The sequence below is a fragment of the Protopterus annectens genome, chromosome 3.part1 (genome assembly GCF_019279795.1).
Source record: "Protopterus annectens isolate FY-2018-M chromosome 3.part1, PAN1.0, whole genome shotgun sequence".
In the NCBI taxonomy this organism is placed as follows: domain Eukaryota; kingdom Metazoa; phylum Chordata; order Ceratodontiformes; family Protopteridae; genus Protopterus; species Protopterus annectens.
Window position 1 is genome coordinate 1115132737 of NC_056732.1, and position 20800 is coordinate 1115153536.

General features: G+C 39.0%; 1 protein-coding gene across 1 annotated transcript in view; it reads left to right on the forward strand.

Moving 5' to 3' along the window:
* Positions 1 to 20800, forward strand: part of LOC122797754 (DENN domain-containing protein 3-like) — a 1015730-nt gene that overhangs the window by 822781 nt on the left and 172149 nt on the right. Inside the window, exons 15-16 of the mRNA XM_044066279.1 lie at positions 4661 to 4920; positions 13083 to 13253. Coding sequence (XP_043922214.1) covers positions 4661 to 4920; positions 13083 to 13253 — 431 coding nt within the window. The remainder of the gene's footprint in view (positions 1 to 4660; positions 4921 to 13082; positions 13254 to 20800) is intronic.

The window sequence follows — 20800 nt, forward strand, 5'->3', positions numbered from 1 at the left end:
GTATTAATTTCATTTGCCATGTCTCTTGTAATTTTGTTGATTTTGTGGAAGCTCGCTGTAGATTATACTCAGTCTATAATGCCAGAGAATGTTTAGTTTTGCTTGTCGCTCATAAAATTTTGGATTTTATGGTAGCTCACTGAGAGTTATACTCAGTCTGTTATGCTAGACATTAGAACTTTATTTAATGTTTGATTACTGGGAAAGTACGACTGGGAAGACTAGCATTCCCCTTTTCTTCAAAAGTGTGGGGAGAAACACTGCACAGAAAAACAATACAATACATATACATGAAGACAAACATGTTCCAGTATATATTATCAGTAGCTGTACGCAAGATGTACAGTACATGTAGGGAAGTATAGCAGTTTTGCTTCTAATTGTTCAAAAATGCATATTGATGCAAAATTTATTGTTCTGGTAACATTTTAAATGAATTAGAGAAGTATTTTAAAAAGTTATCCCTAATTTTGGGCCTTTGTTCCCCCCCCCCTTTTTTTTTTTTTTTTTTTAAGCTTTGTCCATAATTCTTGAGCGAAGAAGTTCATAGGTAGGTACTAGGCTATCGGCCAAAGGGCCTACGTAAGCCTAGCCAACAAGGTTCCCTGGCTTACGCCACCCAAGAAAGTTATTTTCCTGTGCCACTTTCAAGCAGAGACACAGAAGTGATCTCCGGGGTGTATTTCCTATTTCCCATCCACTCATCAAGATTTTTCTTGAAGAGTGCTAATAAAGAACTTTGCTTGACATAGATGGGTAGCCTGTTCCAGAGTATGGGAAGTCTCTGGGACAGGAATCTATCCCTCCAGCATGTCCTGTTTTTTGTGGTGACAAGGTTTAGGTCCCTAGAGCGTGTTGCTCGGAGGGATTGGGATTTCTTTAGGTATAGCATGTCCAACAGCTCTGAGTTTGACATAGCTTTATATGTTAGAGAGCTGAGAGATATACACATCATATTTTGTTCTCTTCCTTATAAAGTTTGTAGTTTTCTGTCATATTATTGGGATCTGTTGCACTGACTAAATGATGACCGATACTTTATTTTCATATTTCATATCCTTCAGGAAATGCATGTTAATGCAAAACCTGTTATTCTAATATTTAAAGTCTGTCAGTGACCTTGGTTGAGACATGGCAAGACACTGAAACTATGTACATATTTTTAATATATCTTTTTCTTTTGTTTGAATCCCCCTTCAATATATTGTCTCATACTTTTTAAGCTTCTCATATTTCAGAAATTCTGTATTTAACTGTAGTTAAAGGCAGAATTATAGCTAGGACAGGGTAAAGGGCATACGGTGTTAGCAGGTGTGATTGGCAGTTTTGTAGTACCAATGTATTTCTGGTCACAGCCAAAGTGTTGAAGTGCCTTGTTTGTGGTGTTGCACCTGGTTTGTATTTATGGCAGCATAGTTATTCAACTAGACATACTTAAATCTGTTTCACTATAACATTAAAAAGGTTTGTATATATGTTTGTTACTCACTTTGTCTAAATGGCAGTTCTTTGACAGAATGACTGGTAGTGAAATGGTTTTGTGTAGTGCTCCATTCATTATACCATGAACATACTAGAAGTGGAAGATCAAATGCATGTGAGTAAGGTACTGTGGATTTGGGTTACTAATGCAGAAACTTTAAAATATGCTGAAGGTTTCAGCATGATGGGGTGCAAGTGTATGGGGGTTCAGGTTAGAGTATTGTATGTAGGTGTTAGGGAATGTGTCTGTGTGTCTGTGTGTGTGTGTGTGTGTGTGTGTGTGTGTGTGTGTGTGTGTGTGTGTGTGTGTGTGTGTGTGTGTGTGTGCGCCCGCTCAAGTGTTTTGAGTAGTGGTAGTGTTGTAGAAATGTTTTTTTTTTTTTTCAAAGGTAAAGTGCAGGATTAGGGGTAGAGGAAATGTCTCTTGCCCCTAATCCTAACCTTGGACTTTAACTTAGAACAGAACCTTTCTTTAATGCTACTGTTATTCAGACAAATTAAATCTGGACATATATGTTGGAATGTTGAAGATCAGATTGTAAAAGGAAACTGTTTGCTTTCTTTTGCAATCTTTTTAGTTTTCCTGTATGTTGATTTTCAAAATGCTGGCATCAGTCTCTTGTTTTTTAGACCAAAGTACCCGACTGGTTAACAGAAGGTAAATAAATAAATACATTTTGGGCTTTTGTTTCCATTATTTTTAGCTTTGTCCATGATTCTTGCACAGAGAGGTTGGGAGGACCAGTGCCCACCAAGCAATAGTATATGTTGTGTGGGAATAAAGCACATGCATTTTAGCACACAAACATGGGAACATACATACATCATTGGACTGGAATTGTGAGATACTTTACAAGGGGTAAAGGACGGTTAGGGCAAGGTAAATCCTTGATGGCTGCCTGAATGATGCCTCAAATCAGGTAGCAGATGGTCAGCAGTCTGTGGGGAAAAAGTCATAGAAACAAATAGAAGGGGATGGAAACAGTCATGCAGGTACCACTGGCTAAACATTTTTTACAAGGTAACTACATTATTATTATTATGGCATAATCACAATATCAATTATTATTGTGGCAAAATTACAATTTCAGTCTTAGAAGCTGCGGTAAGCAGGAATAAGTAAAATGAAAGTGAGGGAAATTTGTTACTGGAGTAGTAAAGTTATATGGCTTTTGTAATGGGTACTAGGATTTGTATAAGCTTGAGTCAAAGCAGTCCATTTCAACACCTGCAGAAGTGTTACCATTTTGCCATTTGTATGCATTTGCTTTGAGCACAGGCAGGATGGAGTGGATGGAGATGAGTGTCAGGAGTGATTTGTGACAGACGAGTACCAGTAAGAGTGCAAGGGAAGGTCTACAAGAGGGTAGTGAGACCAGCTATGTTATATGGATTGGAGACAGTGGCATTGACAAAAAGGCAGGAGTCAGAGCTGGATGTGGCAGAGTTAAAGATGTTAAGATTTGCACTGGGTGTGACGAGGGTGAACAGGATTAGAAATAAGTATATTAGAGGGTCAGCCCAGGTTGGAAGGTTTGGAGACAAAGCCAGAGAGGCAAGATTATGTTGGTTTGGGCATGTGCTGAGGGGGGATGCTGAGTATATTGGGAAAAAGATGCTAAGGATAAAGCTACCAGGTAACAGGAAAAGAGGAAGACCTAAAATAAGGTTTATGGATGTGGTGAGAGAGGAAATGGAGGTGGTTGGTGTGACAGAGCAAGATGCAGAGGACAGGAAGAAATGGAAACAGATGATCTGCTGTGGCAACCCCTAACTGGAACAGCCGAAAGAAGATGATGATGCATTTGCTTTGAGTGGGTTATCTGGAGACGTACAATATTAGTCAAAGACACCCTAGAACAAGGGAAATACATGTGACAGTATTTTTTGTGCAGCACCCTTAAAAGTTTGTAGTCACACTGATGGCATATTGGAAGTCCATTTTAATTCCTTTGTCAGTTTGTATTTTGTTATTTATTTACTGACATTTGTTTGCCAACTATTTCCGACTAGGTAATAAATACCCATTTTCATTGGAGGCTTGGGGAGAAAAGATCCCGAGAGTTAAATAACATCAAATAAAACACTAGTAAAATGTGATTAAAAACATGTATACATGCAGTTTGGTAGTGGAATACAGAGGATACAGCAAAGCATGAGGAGACATCAGGGATGTAAAAATAAAAATAATAAAAAAATAAATAAAAAAAAAAATGATTAAATATGACAATTAGTATATATGAAAGTATTAGAAGTAGTCTGCTATGCCAGGAAATAAAAATAAAAAGATACAAGTTGATTCTAAGAGTGAGGAGAGGGCAGGTGTTGAAAGATATACATAGACAGTATGATGAGAGGTTAGATTAGTAAGAATGTAAAGTATTTGTGTAGAGTCTGCAGCAAACTTAAGTTACTCACAGGAAGATCATCTGCAGAAGGAGACCAGGGTTTAAGTTTTGTTAGTAGCTGTTTAACATATGATGTGGAGACAGGTTGGAGATTGAAGTCACTGTTACATCATATCACAAAATTGATCACTCCTTAATCAGCTTTGCACCGATATGGAAAATCATGCGGCATGATATAATATAGTACAGAAATTTAACTACATATACATCTAACATAATGTGGTGAAACTGATTATTTCTTGATTTCTGCATTTTTTGATAATTTATCCTGTTATTTCCTTTATAGTGGCATGCTAAAGAACATTTGGTAGCTTGGTGGTTTATACATTAAAATGCTAGAACTGTGTATCATAGAGTCCTTTTAAGACTTCCTGGTGGTATTCTCATTGTGTATCTTGCCATGTAAGATGTAATTCAAATGTCAGTCATCAAGAAAGATTTATTAATGATTTTTTTCAACTCCAGTATGAATCAAAGATTTATAACAGACCTGATGTGGGAAAGTAAATTTCTGGGCAAAATAAACTATCTTTGAGTGCGGCTGAGGCAGCGTTCTACAGTTCTTGATTGTTCTGAAGCCACTATGTTATTTTTTTGTCAGTACAATGAATTCAGACTAACAGAGCTGCACTTCAGAGTATATCAAGATTGTAAGTCTAGGCATTTGCTAGCATAGCACCTATTTTAGGGATTATGGCTCAAAGTGTGAAAGCTTTTAGACATTTCCAAGTGAAGATTAGAAATGCACTTTTATTTCTGCTTTTATACAGGGCAACAAAAACAAATTGATCCTGAAACATTTAAAGATTTCTATACATATTGGAAAGAAACAGAGGAACAGGCTCAAGATGTCGACCTTCCTCCAGAAGTTATAGAGCATCTGGATAAAAATGAATCTGTGTACAAGGTATCTTCTCCGGTAAAAACAAACTGTGGGGTCGGCAGGATTGCAATGACACAAAAACGCCTTTTCTTGCTGACAGAAGGAAGACCAGGATACAGAGATATTGCTAAATTCAGAGACATAGAGGTAAGCCCTTTATCTGCTTAATTTGTATGAATATATCCATTTCTGTTCCTCTGGCAGCATCGTGTCACAGCGACTGGTTGATGATTAAACACTGTGGATGCTAGAGCTGTTATTAGACTACCTAGTGGGGCTTCCTCCCTTTATTTTCTTGGCATGTCAACCCGCCCTATGATATTCGAGAAATGTTTTAAATTACCAATATTCATGTCAAAGAAACTGAGATTCTTGGCCAAACACAGTGAAAATGAAATAAGTAGAAAATAATTATTCCACTTTTTCATTGTATTTGTGTTATTTTAGTCAGTGTCAGGAATACAAAACACTGGGTCATTCCCAGTATTCCCAGTGATCTGACTTGTGATCACAAGGGATGATTTGCAAAGAGAAATTGTTAATTTTTGTAGTAAAAGAAATCCTTTTCTAATGATTTACAGCTGAGACACATCTGCATTCTGTGAAGACACTCAGGTAATAGCAATTACTTTGGTCATTTCTGAAGTTAATTACTGCTGTATACTGGTATGCTTAGCTTCCGTTTTTTGTTACCGTTCTGTGTGTAGTGTCTGGGCTTAAGGTTGTTGTGTTTTAAAAGGCAGTTAATGCTAGGTGTATGCTGGATAATGTGCAGAATATCTGTTGGTGAATTTGCTGACTGCTCACACATTTATTTATCCTTGCATACAAAGGTACAAACTTGAGATTTCTGATTGTAGTAGTGCTTAGCAAGGCATGTAGATCCCTCCCCCCAGTTTATCTTGGGAATTTGATTGTGATATTCAGCAAAGTCTTTCAGCATATTAACATGGAGTTGGCTGCCCCAGTCTACCCCAGTAAGCTTCCTGTCTTGTGACGCTTCTGTACCACATACCTCAGGAGCTAACTCACAGTATTACTAGGAATCACGTCTGAGGCAGGATTCACCCCAGACCCTTACGGTGAAGACAAGCAGATACCTTTTTTTCCCTCCCCTGGCCAACCCTCTGATACCAGAGCTGCTGCTCAATCTTAGGTCACCAGTGAAACACACAGATTTCTTGCTTTTATGCCTCTAAGCCATCTTAAAGGTACATGTATTTGTGCCTCCCCAAAATCAAAACAGCTAGCAAGTAGCGATGAGAGGCAGTATTATTGTTGATTCATTCTACATAAACTTTTTCCATTTGGACACTTTATTGTGGCCTTTTGGCTAAAAGGAAATGTGCAGTATCCATGACTTGACCTCCAGTAATAATAATTATCATGCAGGAGCTCATTACTTGTTTCTCTCTTTATGTCCCTGATGAACACTTAGACCAAAACCCCAAAAAGAATCATTTTAACTTCCTTCCACATTGCAGGTTGAAGATGTTTGGGTGCTTGTTAATGGATATTGTCAGGTGGTCGAACACAGAGGAATAAGGCAGTGAGCTGCTTATAAACCTCATTTTGTAGTTGTGAGTTTGATTCTCTCATTTATTATTTGTCTACTTTATGATTCTTAGTCACTTATTTTAATCAGAAAGTGCTCCCAAGTCACTCCTAAAAGTTCTTTACCAAAGGAAAGATGCCAGAGCACTCTCAAGGGAAAACCAATATAGAAATCAGAGGTAGAATGTTTAGGAATAATAAGGCCCATAATCCTGAATTAATTATGTAAAAAAATGCTTGCTTAGAAGCCAGTACGTAATTAAGATGTGTTCTGAATCTTTGAAAAGAACAGCAGACCTTACTGAAGATGAAAAGATTGCTTGTTAATGAATAAACCCCCAATCTGTAACTTATTGACCGGATTTTTGGAGGTAGGGGCATACTATTCCAGACATCCTCTACCTACATGAGAGAAATAAAATATCTTACGTCGAGAGGAATTTATATTAATATTTAGTCATGATTTATAGGCTTTCCTACAGCAGTACATATTTTCTCAGCATATTCCATTGTAGACCCTAGCCAATGTCAGTTTCACCTTGTTCAGTACTAACACTGATCTCACACAAAACTTTTCAAAGTTCATGTAGACTTAAACCATCATCTGTTAAGGTGTCCTCCTCTAAAGTAAGGTGTTTTCTGTTGATGTGGGCTTACCAACCACAGGAATGGAAAAATGTTCCTCTTCGTCATCTTCCTTACTGGAAGACACAATGAAAGATACCTCACAGCACTGGCACACTCAGGTGTGTGCAGTCAGGCACCTAGATAAGCTGTAGAGGGAACAAGGTGAACACCAGAAAACTTTCCAAATCCATAAAACAGACAATGTGATGGCAGATCTTATATAAAAAGTACCTCATATAGGTGTTCTGCTTTCAGGCAGAGAGAAGAGAGTAGTGTCCAGAACCAGATATTTGAAAAAGATGTGTACCGTTTCCACTCTTGCTTTTACAGCCCTGAACTATCAGACACGGGTCTATATCATTTAAATGAAAATTTATTACCTCGAACCACCAGTCATCGACCCGTTTTAATAGAAAAACAAAATAGTCGAATTATGAATATGCCGAAAATTATTTCATCAAAATGTTTTGTTTGGCCACGCGGTGCAACCTGGTGTGATCCCCTCACTTATTAAACAAAACGACACCAAGAAATGTCTACACGTCTCTTAAAATTCCAGTACAAAGCAACCGATTAAGGTAAATATTTTATAAGTCAGTATCATTCACAGTATATGAATGTAAATAAATAAAATAGCGTGTGACTTGAATAACCCATATAAGTGTTTTATAACTAAAGAAAGTATATACATGGTGCGTAAACAAATTACAGTGTTTACACCTTTAACAACATTGCTACTGCACATAAGAACTGATCAATGGAGTAATCCTATTTATTTTGAAGTACATGTTGCAATCGGATTTCTCTCTCGATATACTTCCTTTTCTTTGGAGACAGACTAGCACTGGACATCAATCGCAAGCGTGTCTCATCTACTCTATTCTGCTCTCTAACTAGAACAGAAATAACAGATGGTATGTCTGATGTTCTCCTTCCCAGCAAACATCTAACTCTCCTGTGCCACCCTTCTACTACATTTTGTGTGCGTGGTAAATGAGTATCATTCAGTGAAGATACATTCCAAAATGGCACAGGATACACTGGTGGGAATCGTGTAACAGTCACAGTACGAGTAATTTGTTTTCTTGCACGTCCAAACACATAAATATCTGAGAAGTACGAAATCGGATCCTTTCCTTCAGCTGGAAACCTCTTACTTACTTCCTTAAAGGCAGGGATAACTTCTTCTTCAGTAAGAAAGGACAGAGCAATCAACTATTTTATACAACGTTGAAACTCTAGTGACGTACCATACAAACTAGATAATCTCAACTGTTGAATCTTTCGCCATATATTTTGCGAAAAATGAAACAAACAGCCTTTACTATTAACATCTGCAAAGTTTGCAGATATGCTTTTAATAGCTGCTAATTCAAAATCGCAAAGTATGTATTTCACTTTTGGGGACAAATTACAATAGATAGTTATATGATCTTAGAGATTTCTTAGTCATCAAACAATACACTAATGGTACACATTTTTGTTTACCTCCACAAGCTATACAACCATGTACACTGTACAACTGTCTACACAATCTGCCTTTCGTTAAAAATACACTGTCCTTTAACCACATGTTTGAAGTACATAAATCCCCTAAGTTTTCCTTTGTAGTGAATACTAACACATGTATGTTCAAGTGTAGATCAACTTTATGTTGTTGTAGAAACTGCAACTCTTTCAGTTTATAATCCTGTAGAGTTACAGTACTCAGTGCTGCAGTAGACTTTGTTTGCTTTAACAATTTTAAACGTCTAACTCTGTTTACCTGCTGTAGTAAAGATTTCATACTCGGTAAGGTAACAGTACTCTCAAAGGATGTACTAGCTAGTACATTGTCCACTATTAAGGCAGGGGTATTTCTACAGTTGCTAGCCATCTCTTTCCATTTGTTACAAGCTTCATACTGTTCCACAATAGTGCAGTCTGAAAGATGAAAATGTGAAGTTGACTTTAACAATACGTCGTCAGTGCCCTGTGTAGACATTATAGCTCTTCCTTTACACTTATCCCTTGTTTTAAACTGACAACACCAGTACTTCCGTGTCTTAAGTACTTTTTCTAAATTATACAAGTACCCTTCTATAACCAACATATCCTTACCTCTCTGGGACTTAACAGTACTATAGCTATTACCAACCACACCAGGAGCTGCAACCGACGCAGTAGCCATTGTGTGTTTACTTGCAAAATGTATGCACAACAATGTATCAGTCTTACACTCTTAAATACAATTTTACTTCAGCTCTACTTACGCTTATTACTATATTACAATATACTAGTGTAGATACCTAAACGAAATAAACTTTAAATATTCTTTATGTTAGGATTGTATAACTTTCTTGTGGACGAAATTGAAACACTGACATCAGTAGATTGTATGACTATTCATCATACATACTAACGTTAGCCTTGCATATTCTATGAATATTCATACATACAGACTTACGTAGCACTTGCAATGTTTTGAGAGTAGAATTCGGCCAACTAAAAAATTTCGATGAAGTAAGGTTCGTTACAGTAATGTTTCGATTATTTCGCTTTCCGATGTACATGGGTCGATGATTGGTGGTTCGAGTTAATACATTTTCATTTAAATGATATAGACCCATCAGACACATATTAATGCCTATAAGGGGAAATTGTAGGGAAAATGTAAGAGAAGACTGATAAATTCCAGAGTGTGAGGACAAGGAAAACTGACAAGTTAATCAAAGTTGCCAGTAAGCTAGTAGGTCATTTGGTTAGATATAATTATGATAAAGACAATGCATGATGCAAGCCTTCAACCTCTAATGTTGTATTTAGACATCATGCCTGTTTAAAAAAGAAACCTATTTCTGTATATATAATAATGGATCATTCAGACCATCACAGTGTCATAGTAGGCATTCAAATCACAAGGATCTGTGTGAGTTGAAATGGTAGACTAGTCCTGTCATTGTTCAACACATTAGTTCAGGAATGGGGTCATAACAAGTAGTCGTCTTTACCACTACAAAACAGAAAGAAAAACATCCAGCTTCCCAAGTTTTGTGCAAGAATTCCACAGAACATGGCCTAAAAGACTAAAGCATTCTCCTTCCTGTGGAATTTTTTCCAAATCTCTTAATCAAGAAAGGTTTTTCTGAAAGCAAAGCAAAATATGGTAGGTACCAGGCTCAGCTCCAAAATGGCAGTCGCAGCCCTAGATTTTAGCTTTGCTGCAAATTGTATCAAAATCCCCATGGATTTTGCCAAGAAAATACAATAGTGTTAAGTGAAAACAAAATTTCTTCAAAAAAGTGCATATTTTGATAATTAGAAATGATGTTATATTTTCAGGTTCACTGGCACAGAGGGCTAAAGGCTTGACTTTGACCCACTTAACTTGGGATAAGTTAGTGAACTGCACACTGGAAGATCTGGCCAGGGAGCGTGGAAGTGAGTTTTCAGTGCTGGCTCACCCATCTTGCAGAAATGGAGGCTGCCTGACCCCAATGCTGGCGATGACTCCAAGTTGTGGATTTCCGTGTTGTGCTTGGCACTGTATCCTTTGTAATGCATATGTTGAAGTATAAATGCATGTATCACAGGCTGAACTTTGCTATCCCCACTTTCGCTTTGCATGTGTCAAAGTGGCCATGAGATGATGGGGATTTAGGAAGCCGAAGCAAAAGTACTTAACTGCTGAATGATCTCAAGTATCATCTACTTTGAATACACATGATTTTTTTTTTTTTAAGTCTTCGTTATCTACATTTAAGCCAATAAAGCCAAACCCCACTAGCTGTAGATATGCCATGTTTTGGAGGTATTACACAGTGAAGACTCCAGCTTGGCTGGGTCTTTCTTGCAGTTTTTACTGAATTTTGTTTCCATTATAACACAAATAGGACCTGCTGGCATTACACCTTTCTGACCCAGTGTAATCTTCTAACTGTGGAACAGACTTCATTTGCATAACAAATAGAGCAACACTTTTTCCACCTTTAAAGCCAGTCTTGATGCCCAGCCCTGAATCATAGAGGGTTGAAGGCCTGACTACAGCTGACTTGTGTTTGGCTAATAGCATGGGTACTGTACGAGTCAAGCTGGGGAATATAGACTTGAGTGGCTGACACCAATTCACCCATCCCTGGGGAATGGTGGCGACTAAGACCAATCCACTAGCAACACCTACTGGTTAGAGTGTTTTATTTGTGAAATGATTGTGTTTTGCCCAGGAAGTGGTTGAAAATGGTTCCTGGTCCAGTTCACCCACCTGATTAAACTATGTTTTAAGTAAAATAAAACAATGGGCAATACTGAATGTCATCCTTTCTTCCAGCTAGTGGACTTATTGCAGTGCATTTCTTCTGTAGTTTTGCCTCTTTGTTTTCATTCTCTGTGACATGAGAGAGAAAGTCTGTGAAAAGTGAACTTGGATTAAATGGACAACTGTTCACCCTGATTGTATGAAGGCGGTGGTAGTTAATTCCATGTATCACCTTGAATTTGGAGATACACTACTAGAAAGTCATTTGTTTTGTAGGACTGGTCATGTAATTTTTCCTGGTTTAAATTTGATTTAAAAATATATTTTGTAACTGCGTAAGTGAATTGATCCATCACAGAACCTTTTCAGCCATGACCTAGGCCACAGGGCCAGGGATTAATTTAGAATAGACATATATATTTGGTCCTTTAAAGATCAGTTTCATGAAACCCATTTGTTTAAAGCCATTAGACTAAATGAGATGCTCTCTTTAAGTAATTTATAACTTAACCAAAATGTCATTTGGTTTGTGCTGATGTCAGCCATATGGGTTTCAGGGTAAGCACTTTTAATTATTGATTAATTGAACTGTATCCCAAAAACATATCTTGGCCAGTCAGTAGTTGTCCTCTATCATGTTCTTGAGATGTGACAGGAAACTGAGAACTGAAACTGCACAGTGAAAACTCATGTTGGCACAGTGGCAACAGACTCAAAACATATAGTGACAGAGGTCACTTGAACCCAGGACCATGGAGTTGTGAAACAGAAGCCTTAACAAGGTGTTATGAAAAGTCAGGAAGTCAACATAGTCACAGATGCAAAATGATGCTTTAGAAAAGAAAGTAAAGAGGTAGTTATTCTCCTAGTTTTACTGACTGAGATTTATTTTACAGGAATGTTTCAGTCAGCATGGGCGCATGATTAGAGTCAGGCATTTGAATCTTTTATGTAAGCCCTTGATTATTTCACTGGTCACTTCCATATTATTGCAGAGTTGTTTGCTTATTTCTGATTAGACACAGATACAGAAAGTACTGGATGAAAATTGCACTAGGAGTAGATATCTGCTTGAAGTCTGAGGATTTTTGTCTCAGTACCTATCAGGAAACTGCAAATATTTTATTCACTTGTTAATTGTTAACTGATGAGTGAACTGGTCTGTCTTGGACTATTTTCATCCACAGTCGCACCTTTAAAGGTAAATGCAAATTATATGGACAATTTAGACACCAGATCAACCAGCATTTGTTTAGAAGGTAGGATGATACCTGGTTTCTCAGAGAAAAGCCGAATAAGGAACAGCATAAGGAATTGACATAGACAGGACTGAACCCTCACATGATGAATCAGAGATCTTTACCAGTATGCTGCCATACTACCTAGCTTGCACACAAGGAAGGATGCAGAGGCTTGGGAGTACTAAGAGCTTCATTAGAATGTTCTGTTTGCTGGGGAGCACATAAAATATGTTTCCATGTTTACACCTGAAGTATATTGCAGAGTTATGTAGTAAAATATCTGGTTTGCAGGACACTGGAGTCATTTTTGTATTGCTTTTGCACAACTTGGGTAGTGTAGTTGAATTCATATGTAGCCTTCCTTTGAAGTTTAAAACACAGTCAATTCATTTTAAATAAATCTCTGAATGTTTGCTGCTGTGAATATGGAACGTTGTTGTGTTACTTTTGCTTGTGATGGTATGTAATGCTGTCATAATCCGGCTGTTTGTTTAATTCATTTCTATTAACTTTGCCTTCCCTTGGCAGAAGTCCCACCCTTAACTACTGTAAAACAAGTATCTCATTTCATCCTGTACTTTATGACTTTCTCTATAGGTTGTCCTTATTCAGTAATGCAAGTTAAAGTGATATACTGGTTTCTTTATTTTTAGGATGTGAAAGCAACATCAGTAAATATTTTGTTCCTGAGAATACCGACCTTGCGAATCAAATCCATTTCCAAGAAGGATGTGTTTGAAGCCAACTTAAAATCTGAATGTGATCTTTGGTACCAGATAGTAAAGGAAATGTGGGCTGGGAGAAAAATGTCAGATGATCACAAGGTTAGAAAATGAAATATTGCTTTAAATCAGTATATCTGTTTGTGCAAATAATTGCTGCCTTTTTTGAATATAGTACAGGGTATTACTATTAGCTATTTTTTGTAGCAAAAGGCTAATGTCTGTTGTGAAATGCAGATATGTGAATTCCCAGTGAAGCAGTCATTGATGTTTCGTGAATATTTAAATTGGGCCTTTATTCAGTTTCTTGCCACTGCTCACCCAATGGGGTATTCATTACTAGTAGCTCCCAAAGTTGGAAAGGCTATCTCTCATAAAAACCCTTCACCCATAAACAATGAATCATTTGGCTTTACATCCATAAACATGGTAATAGGAATATGTGAGATATATGATCCTGTATATTTCATTATGTAGGTAGGATAATGTTTCTGGGATTTCTGGCATTGTGTGTCCTACTTCTCTTGTCACGTAAGTCTAGATTCTATGTCTGAAAGCTCAGCTCTTTGGTATGCTGAATAGTAGTTGCAGTGCAGGTAGAAAATATAATATACATGGCAACATAGATAGAAATGGATGCAAAAATTATTTATTATTTATTCTTTGTTGACAGGGGTGGAACACAGATCCAAATGGACCATTTTCTGGCTCAATACAGAAGTGTACAAGTACAATAACAGCAAAGGAGAAGAGCGATAAAGCAGTAATCAGAGATTTATATAAGTGAAGGCAATTACAGGGAATTTGTAGTACATATGACCAAAGGTTCCAAGGTATATAGTGATTCTAGTATAGCTTCTGCCTTGAGAAGGTACTCTTGGCTTTGACTCCAGCCCCTACCAGATGATTTTAGAGCCATGCTGGTTGATGCTCCTTTGGACAATACAGCCCTGTTTGGAGCAAACGTGGCAGACTTATTCAAGTCATTACAACAAAAGGGAAAAGAGATACAGGATTTAAAACACCTGCTAGTTTCCCCTATTCCAGAATTCCAGAAGAATTATCCAGCCAAAACTTAATTTATCAGAAAACACTTATGGCCTGCTTCCTCGACAAGGCCTAGGGAAACCTCTAGAAAGCAACCCACTCCTACCAGAGCCACCCCATCTACCAGCCAGAGGCCGCCCTTTCAAGGCAGGGCAGGTAGTGTGTGACTACCTGTCAACCTTGGAGCCCCCACCTTCTCCCCCTATCCCTCTCTCATTTTGTCTATCTCACTGTCTCCAAGTGTGGAGAGTTATCACTTCAGACAAGTGGGTCATTTCTGTAATAGAAGACGGGTACTTTATGACCTGGCTTATGCCTCCAAAGAGGGTATCCTACATCCCCCAAAAGAACAGCTCCCCATATTATAAACAGTGCTAGACAACCTTATGGCTGAAAGCACCATTCAAACAGTTACACTGTCTGCAAAAGGAAGAGGCTTGTACGCCAGGATTTTCCTGGTTCCAAGAAAAGATGGTCCCTGGAGGCCAATTCTGGACCTCTCACTTCTCAGCCTCTTCCTTCATGTACCAACCTTCAGGATGCTTACCGTACCAACTCTCTTTATGCTCCTCCTCCCTCAAGGGTTCATGGCCACCTAAGAATATCAAGGATGCCTACCTTCACATCTCTATAAGGCCCAATTTCAGGAAATACCTGAGGTTCTCTGTTGGCTCCTCTCACTTTCAATTCCCTGCCTTGCCCTTTGGGCTTTCCACTGCACCCAGAGTCTTCACCAAATGTCTTGCTCCAGTTATTGCCTTCTGCAGAACAAAAGGAATCTAGATATTCCCTTACCTGGACAACCTGCTCATACAGGCAGACTGCAAACAGACCCTCCTGTAACACTTACTAGTTGCCATTACTCTTCTGCGGTCTCTGGGATTTCAGATCAATTTTCCAAGATCCCAACTGGAGCCTACACAAGACATAGTCTTCTTGGGGTGCAGGATACATACAGACGTCATGAAAGCCTACCATCCGCCCCAAAAGGTGGAAAGTTTGACACAACACCTACTTCTGGTCCTTCAGATCAGAGAATTGACAGCAAGGCAGTACCTCAGTCTCCTGGGCTACATGGCATCCACTATCCCCATGCTAACTTTAGCAAGACTCCACATGAGAAAACTGCAATGGTACCTGAGGTCAGTTTAGACGCAGCACTCCCATGCCCTCGAGTACAGGGTACCCCTCCTGCCCTTCCTCAAACAGGAAATTCATTGGTGGTTGAATCAAGTGAACGTCAGCCCAGGTCTTCTCCTCCAACCATGTCAACCCAAACAGACCCATGTACACAGATGCCTCAGACTTCTGCTGGAGAGCAACTCTGGGGCACTTGAAAGTGCAGGGAGTGTAGCCATTGGCACACAGGAAAGAACACATCAATATCCGAGAAATTAGGGCAATATTATTGGCCCTGTGGACCGTCCAAACCAAACTCCAACCAGGACCCCTAAAAATCTTTACAGAAAATACCACAGTGCTGTGGTATCTCAGAAAGCAAGGGGGGACCAAATCTTATTTGCTTTGTAGACTAGCTCTCCTGATGTGGGAACTGGCCACCCCCCAGAGAGTAACCTTACAGGTGGTATACATACCTTCCCAACAGAATTCTCAGCAGATCCATGACTAAGGCACACAAGTGGATGCTACAAAGGTATGTCTTCCTGGACCTGGTCCACCGTTGGGGTACACCTCAAATAGACCTGTTTGCCTCCTCCATCAACAGGCAAATTCCCTCCTTCTGCACCAGGCTACCAGAAGCACAGGCTATGGCAATAGATGTATTTTCAATTTCCTGGAAGAGAATATTCCTCTATGCATTCCATCCCCCCCCCTTCCCCCTTATTCATAAGGTCCTGCTGAAGATCCAGCAGGACAGACCAGAAATCTTGCTGGTCATTCCCTATTGGCCAAGACAGCATTGGTTCCCCTCATCTTACAGCTATCCAAGGGCAATCACCACAAGTTACCCCTTAGAGTGGACCTTCTCACACAGCCCAAGAGATCCCAAATCCACCCCACAGTGGCAATCTCTCCACCTCACCCTGTGGGTGATAGGAGTCTGATCCCTTTCAGACAACTTTACAATGAGGATGTAATCACTGTCCTGCAGCAGGCCAGCAAACCAAATACCAAGAAATCTTACCTATCAAAGTGGAAGAGATTATCCTTATGGTGTCTCAAAAGCAGTTGGACCCATTGAAAAGTGAGACCCTCTGGTACCGTCGAACCTGTGTGAGCTGCTGCAGACAGGGTTAGCATTCTCATCCATTAAGACCCATTTGTTTGGCATTTCTGCATGTCTTCCTCTTGAACCCCCCCCCCCTAGCTTCCAGACTACCTGCAAAGCTCTTCCTTAAGGGGCTACTTCATCTCAGACCACCAAGGAAACTCTCTCCCCCTCCACGGGACCTGAACTGTGTTTTAAAGAAGCTCACACTTCCCCCATTTGAGCCAGCTGCTAAAGCTCCCCTAAAACATTGCACATGGAAGACTGTTCTCCTCGTGGTCTTGACCTTATCTAGGAGAGTGTCGGAGTTGCAAGCCATCATAGCTATTCCATCCTTCCTTCATGCACAAGGTGGTTAATGACCTTTCCTTAAACCAAGCCATCCACCTACCCACCTTCTTCCCTAATCCACAAGGAGACAGTGAGAGAGTACTTCATTCCCTGGATGTGCACAGACAACTCAGATTCTCTCTGCACAAAACCAGGTCCATCAGACAGGCTGATAAACTGCTGGTCTCCTTCCACCCCAGGGCCCTAGGGAAGGCAGTATCTAAACAACCAAATTCAACATGGATTTCCAAAGCTTTTGCTACAAACACCATGCGAAATCCCTGCAAAGTACTGTCAAAGCACACTCCACCAGGACAATGGTCTCCTCTGGGGCCATCTTTAGGAGTTTGGACACCTCTACTGTACTTGAAGCAGCCACTTGGTCTTCTTTGCATACCTTCACCAAACATTACAAGTTAGACCACATTTCTAGGGCCAGAGCTGGATTTGCCAGGACTATCCTCCATGGATTCCTGGAGAATTCTACTAGCCCACCTCCCCCTTCCTCACAGTGAGCTTGGGCACTCACCCATATGTACTGATTACTGCAACATGTGAATAGAAGGACCTAGAAAAGTTGTGTAAAGTCTTACCATAACCGTAGATGTCCTTCTCTTCCATGTTGTAGTATTCCTTCCCACCCACCTACCCCTCCTGTTATACGACAGTTTCATTTTAGATGGCACAGGACTGATATTACCCTTATAAAAGCTGGTTCCAAATGGGGCTTACAGTTCTGAGGGCTGGTGTGTGCAGACATCTCTTTTATGGCCCATGTTCTGCTAGCCACATCAGACATCCCACGCACCATACAGTGAGTGAAATCTTTTGTATACTGGCCGGACATTTGGGCAGCAAGAGGAGAAAACCCATATGTACTGAATACTGTAATATAGAAGAGAAGGACATCTGTGGTTATGGTGAGATTTTACACAATTTTTCTTTCTTGTGCCTCCTCGGATATGCCACAGCATTGTGGATACTGGCTGGATATTCAATAGTTAACAGTATGTGTCCCATACAGCGTATTGTGCTACTGAAACCGTGATCTATTTGAACATCTACTGTGGTGGTAAGTTTACTTACAGAGCGGTACTTTTCCTTATACAGCAGCTTCATTTTGAGCTCATTTTTTTCCTGTTTAATCTCTTCTAATTGGAGCAGAACAACCTAGAGAGAAGAAAATTTAAACTTCTTGCAGAAAATGTCTCTGGGGATTCTTATGTTTAGACACCCTTTGCCCTGTCTGAGGAATAGAGAGAACTGTTTTGGGACTGGTTGTCTTACAGGCTGCTTGAAACTATCACACTATTCTTGAATTCTAGCAGAGATAACTTTTGCAAAATTTCCTCAGGACAGTATTTTTCTTTCAGATAAGATGTGTGATACAATTCCATTGTACCATAACTCTGTTTCTTTAGAACCTGATTGCTAGAAATATATTCAGCTATATTTTAAAATGAGCAAATACAACTTTATTACATATACCAACCTACATAAAATGCAATTGCAAATGTAGTAATGTACTTCATGTATAAGTATTTTATTTCTTTAAAAAAAAAAAAAACATGCCTGGTGCCTTGACATTTGCTTTCATGAAGAAGTAAATGGCGGTGTATGGTGTGTCACATTTGTACTCCAAAAATGGAAATGACAGACTTGTTAATCACCTTTCTGGTGTCAGAAAGTTGCTTAACAAGTTTATTTTAAGCACCTCTAAACATTGCTAAGCTCAGATCTCAACTAGAGAGTGACATGGGGCAGTATCGGTTACAAAGAACAGCAGCAGAAGGTAAAACCGCATGTAAAGGCTGATCGAACTTCATCTGTCGCACTTTTGTATTTATTTTGTTGGACATTGCTTTCCTGGGAAATTCTGACTAAAATAATGTCCTATTTTCAGCAGAGGCGTAGGTTACAGTTAAGTACAGAAAGACAACATGTTAACTAAGTAAAAAAAATTAAAGCTTCAATTCATGTAGTCTGAACTTATACATACAGAGTCTGAATATTTGGACAGAGATAAGCTGAAAAAAAGAACATTGTCAATAATGAAAGAATTCACAGGTTACTCATAAAGATGACATTATATACACTGATTACACAGTTTGGAACAGAGCTGACTAGATAACATAGCCTAGACACAATTATATTTGTCTTTTCTTTAAGAATTAGATTGACTGTGTTCAGAAAGAAAGAAAAAGATGTATGCTGGAGGCGTTTAAGGGAGGGAGAGAGGGACTAGTTCAGTCTGAGACAGTGCAGGAGCAGAGCCAGGTCTTATGTAGGTGATCTTTTAGTAGGTATTTGAATCAGTCTGGCTGCTTAGGTCTTGTTGAGGTACTGGACATTTTCCTTTGGTAAAAGTTACATTTCCGATGGATATGCTGATTGATCTGAGCAGTCAGCATGCACCTTTTATAATGTTAATGAACATTTTATTTCATTTTTTTTCCTTGAAAAAAAATTATTTGGCTGTAAAAGGAACACACAGAGATATGTATCTTAAGAAGTTGTTTGCATCAGATGCTTAAGAAGCAGACTGGCTGAAAAAATGGAAGAGAATACCTTTAAAATACAGTACAGGGTATGGGACTGTTTGGATAGAAAAAATGGGAAAATTAAACATGAATACTTGAAAAGAAGTCCATTAGTTTGCCAGTATATAATGATTTTACTTATTAAAAATTAATAAAGTATATAAATGGGCAGATAAGAAGGAAAAGAGATATTAAACATTTTTAAGCTGTGATTTTAGAAACAGCAGCAGTGCACCAAATTCATATGTGTGCTTAGGCTGTGCTATCTATGGGCTGTAGTACAGTGTATGTTTCAAAGATAAAAACATATGGTGTTTAATTGTACATAGTGCACCATGGTATACATGACTGGCTCACAGGAAGCACCATGGAGAGCATCTGTCTTTCTGTGGCAGTGCTACTGAAAACGTAAAGGTAAAGCATGAGACAGGATATGCAGAAACATACTTATACATGCCAGTGTGAGTAACAATCACTTCTAGTTGCATATATGCATTTTCACACTAACCTTGTCATAGGATTCATTTAAATAAACTTCCATGCAGTAGTATGCAAAAGCAGTCCATAGTGTTCCAAGCATCACCCAAGCAGGCCTTTTCCAGTGTATTAGAACAAACAGCATTTAACACTGATATGCATTGTGGCAGTCATATTTGATTATTGGAAGTTTGCCATGATAGTGGACTATACCAGAAAATACTTGATTCAACCACAGACTTGACAGTGGAAAATCTCAAACACATCTCTGCCTTCTCTTCAACCCTTTGTTAATTTGTTTTACTGTCTGGAGACAGTTAATTAAACCCAGGCCCCACATTCTCTAGATCACCTTTCCCTACCTTTTCCTCTCCATACCCCATTTCCCCAAAGTACAGCTTAAAGATTTGCCTTCTGAATGTGTGTGGATTAACTAGTCACCCCACAGACTGATTCAAGAACTCATCTTAGATCTTCTAGTCTTTTGTGAAACTTGGCTAAAACCTTCCTCCCAGTACATGAGATTCCATTTTCACAATTATAGCTTTCTATGCATGGATCAGCTAAAGCTTAGAATATGTAGTGGTTCTCTGCTGCTGTACAAATTCATATTTCTTGCAGTCTTTTTGCTGCTTCATACACAACTGATAAATATGGTTCTAACCGGCTAATTGTCAGCCTCTCTCTCTTTACAAAGTACATTTTTTATCTCCATGTTCCTGTCTCTGCTTATGTCTTTGACCCCCTAACTCAAAATATCTCCCCTCACTTTTGTGAAAAATTAGCATTCTATTTTTGGAGTGCTTCAAGATAAACGTTTATAAACGTTTTGGTTCCTTTCAGGTATGACATAAAAGATTCTTTAGCAGATTACTACCTCTCCATACTCATTCAAAAGCCAACCAGACTCATCTTCATCTCCAGTAGCTGTTTTTTATAAGTTTATGTCTGGACCAGAGTAAAATTCCCAACCTTAGTTATTCCCCTTTCTTAAATTCCACCTTCTGCCTGTTACACTCTTAGCA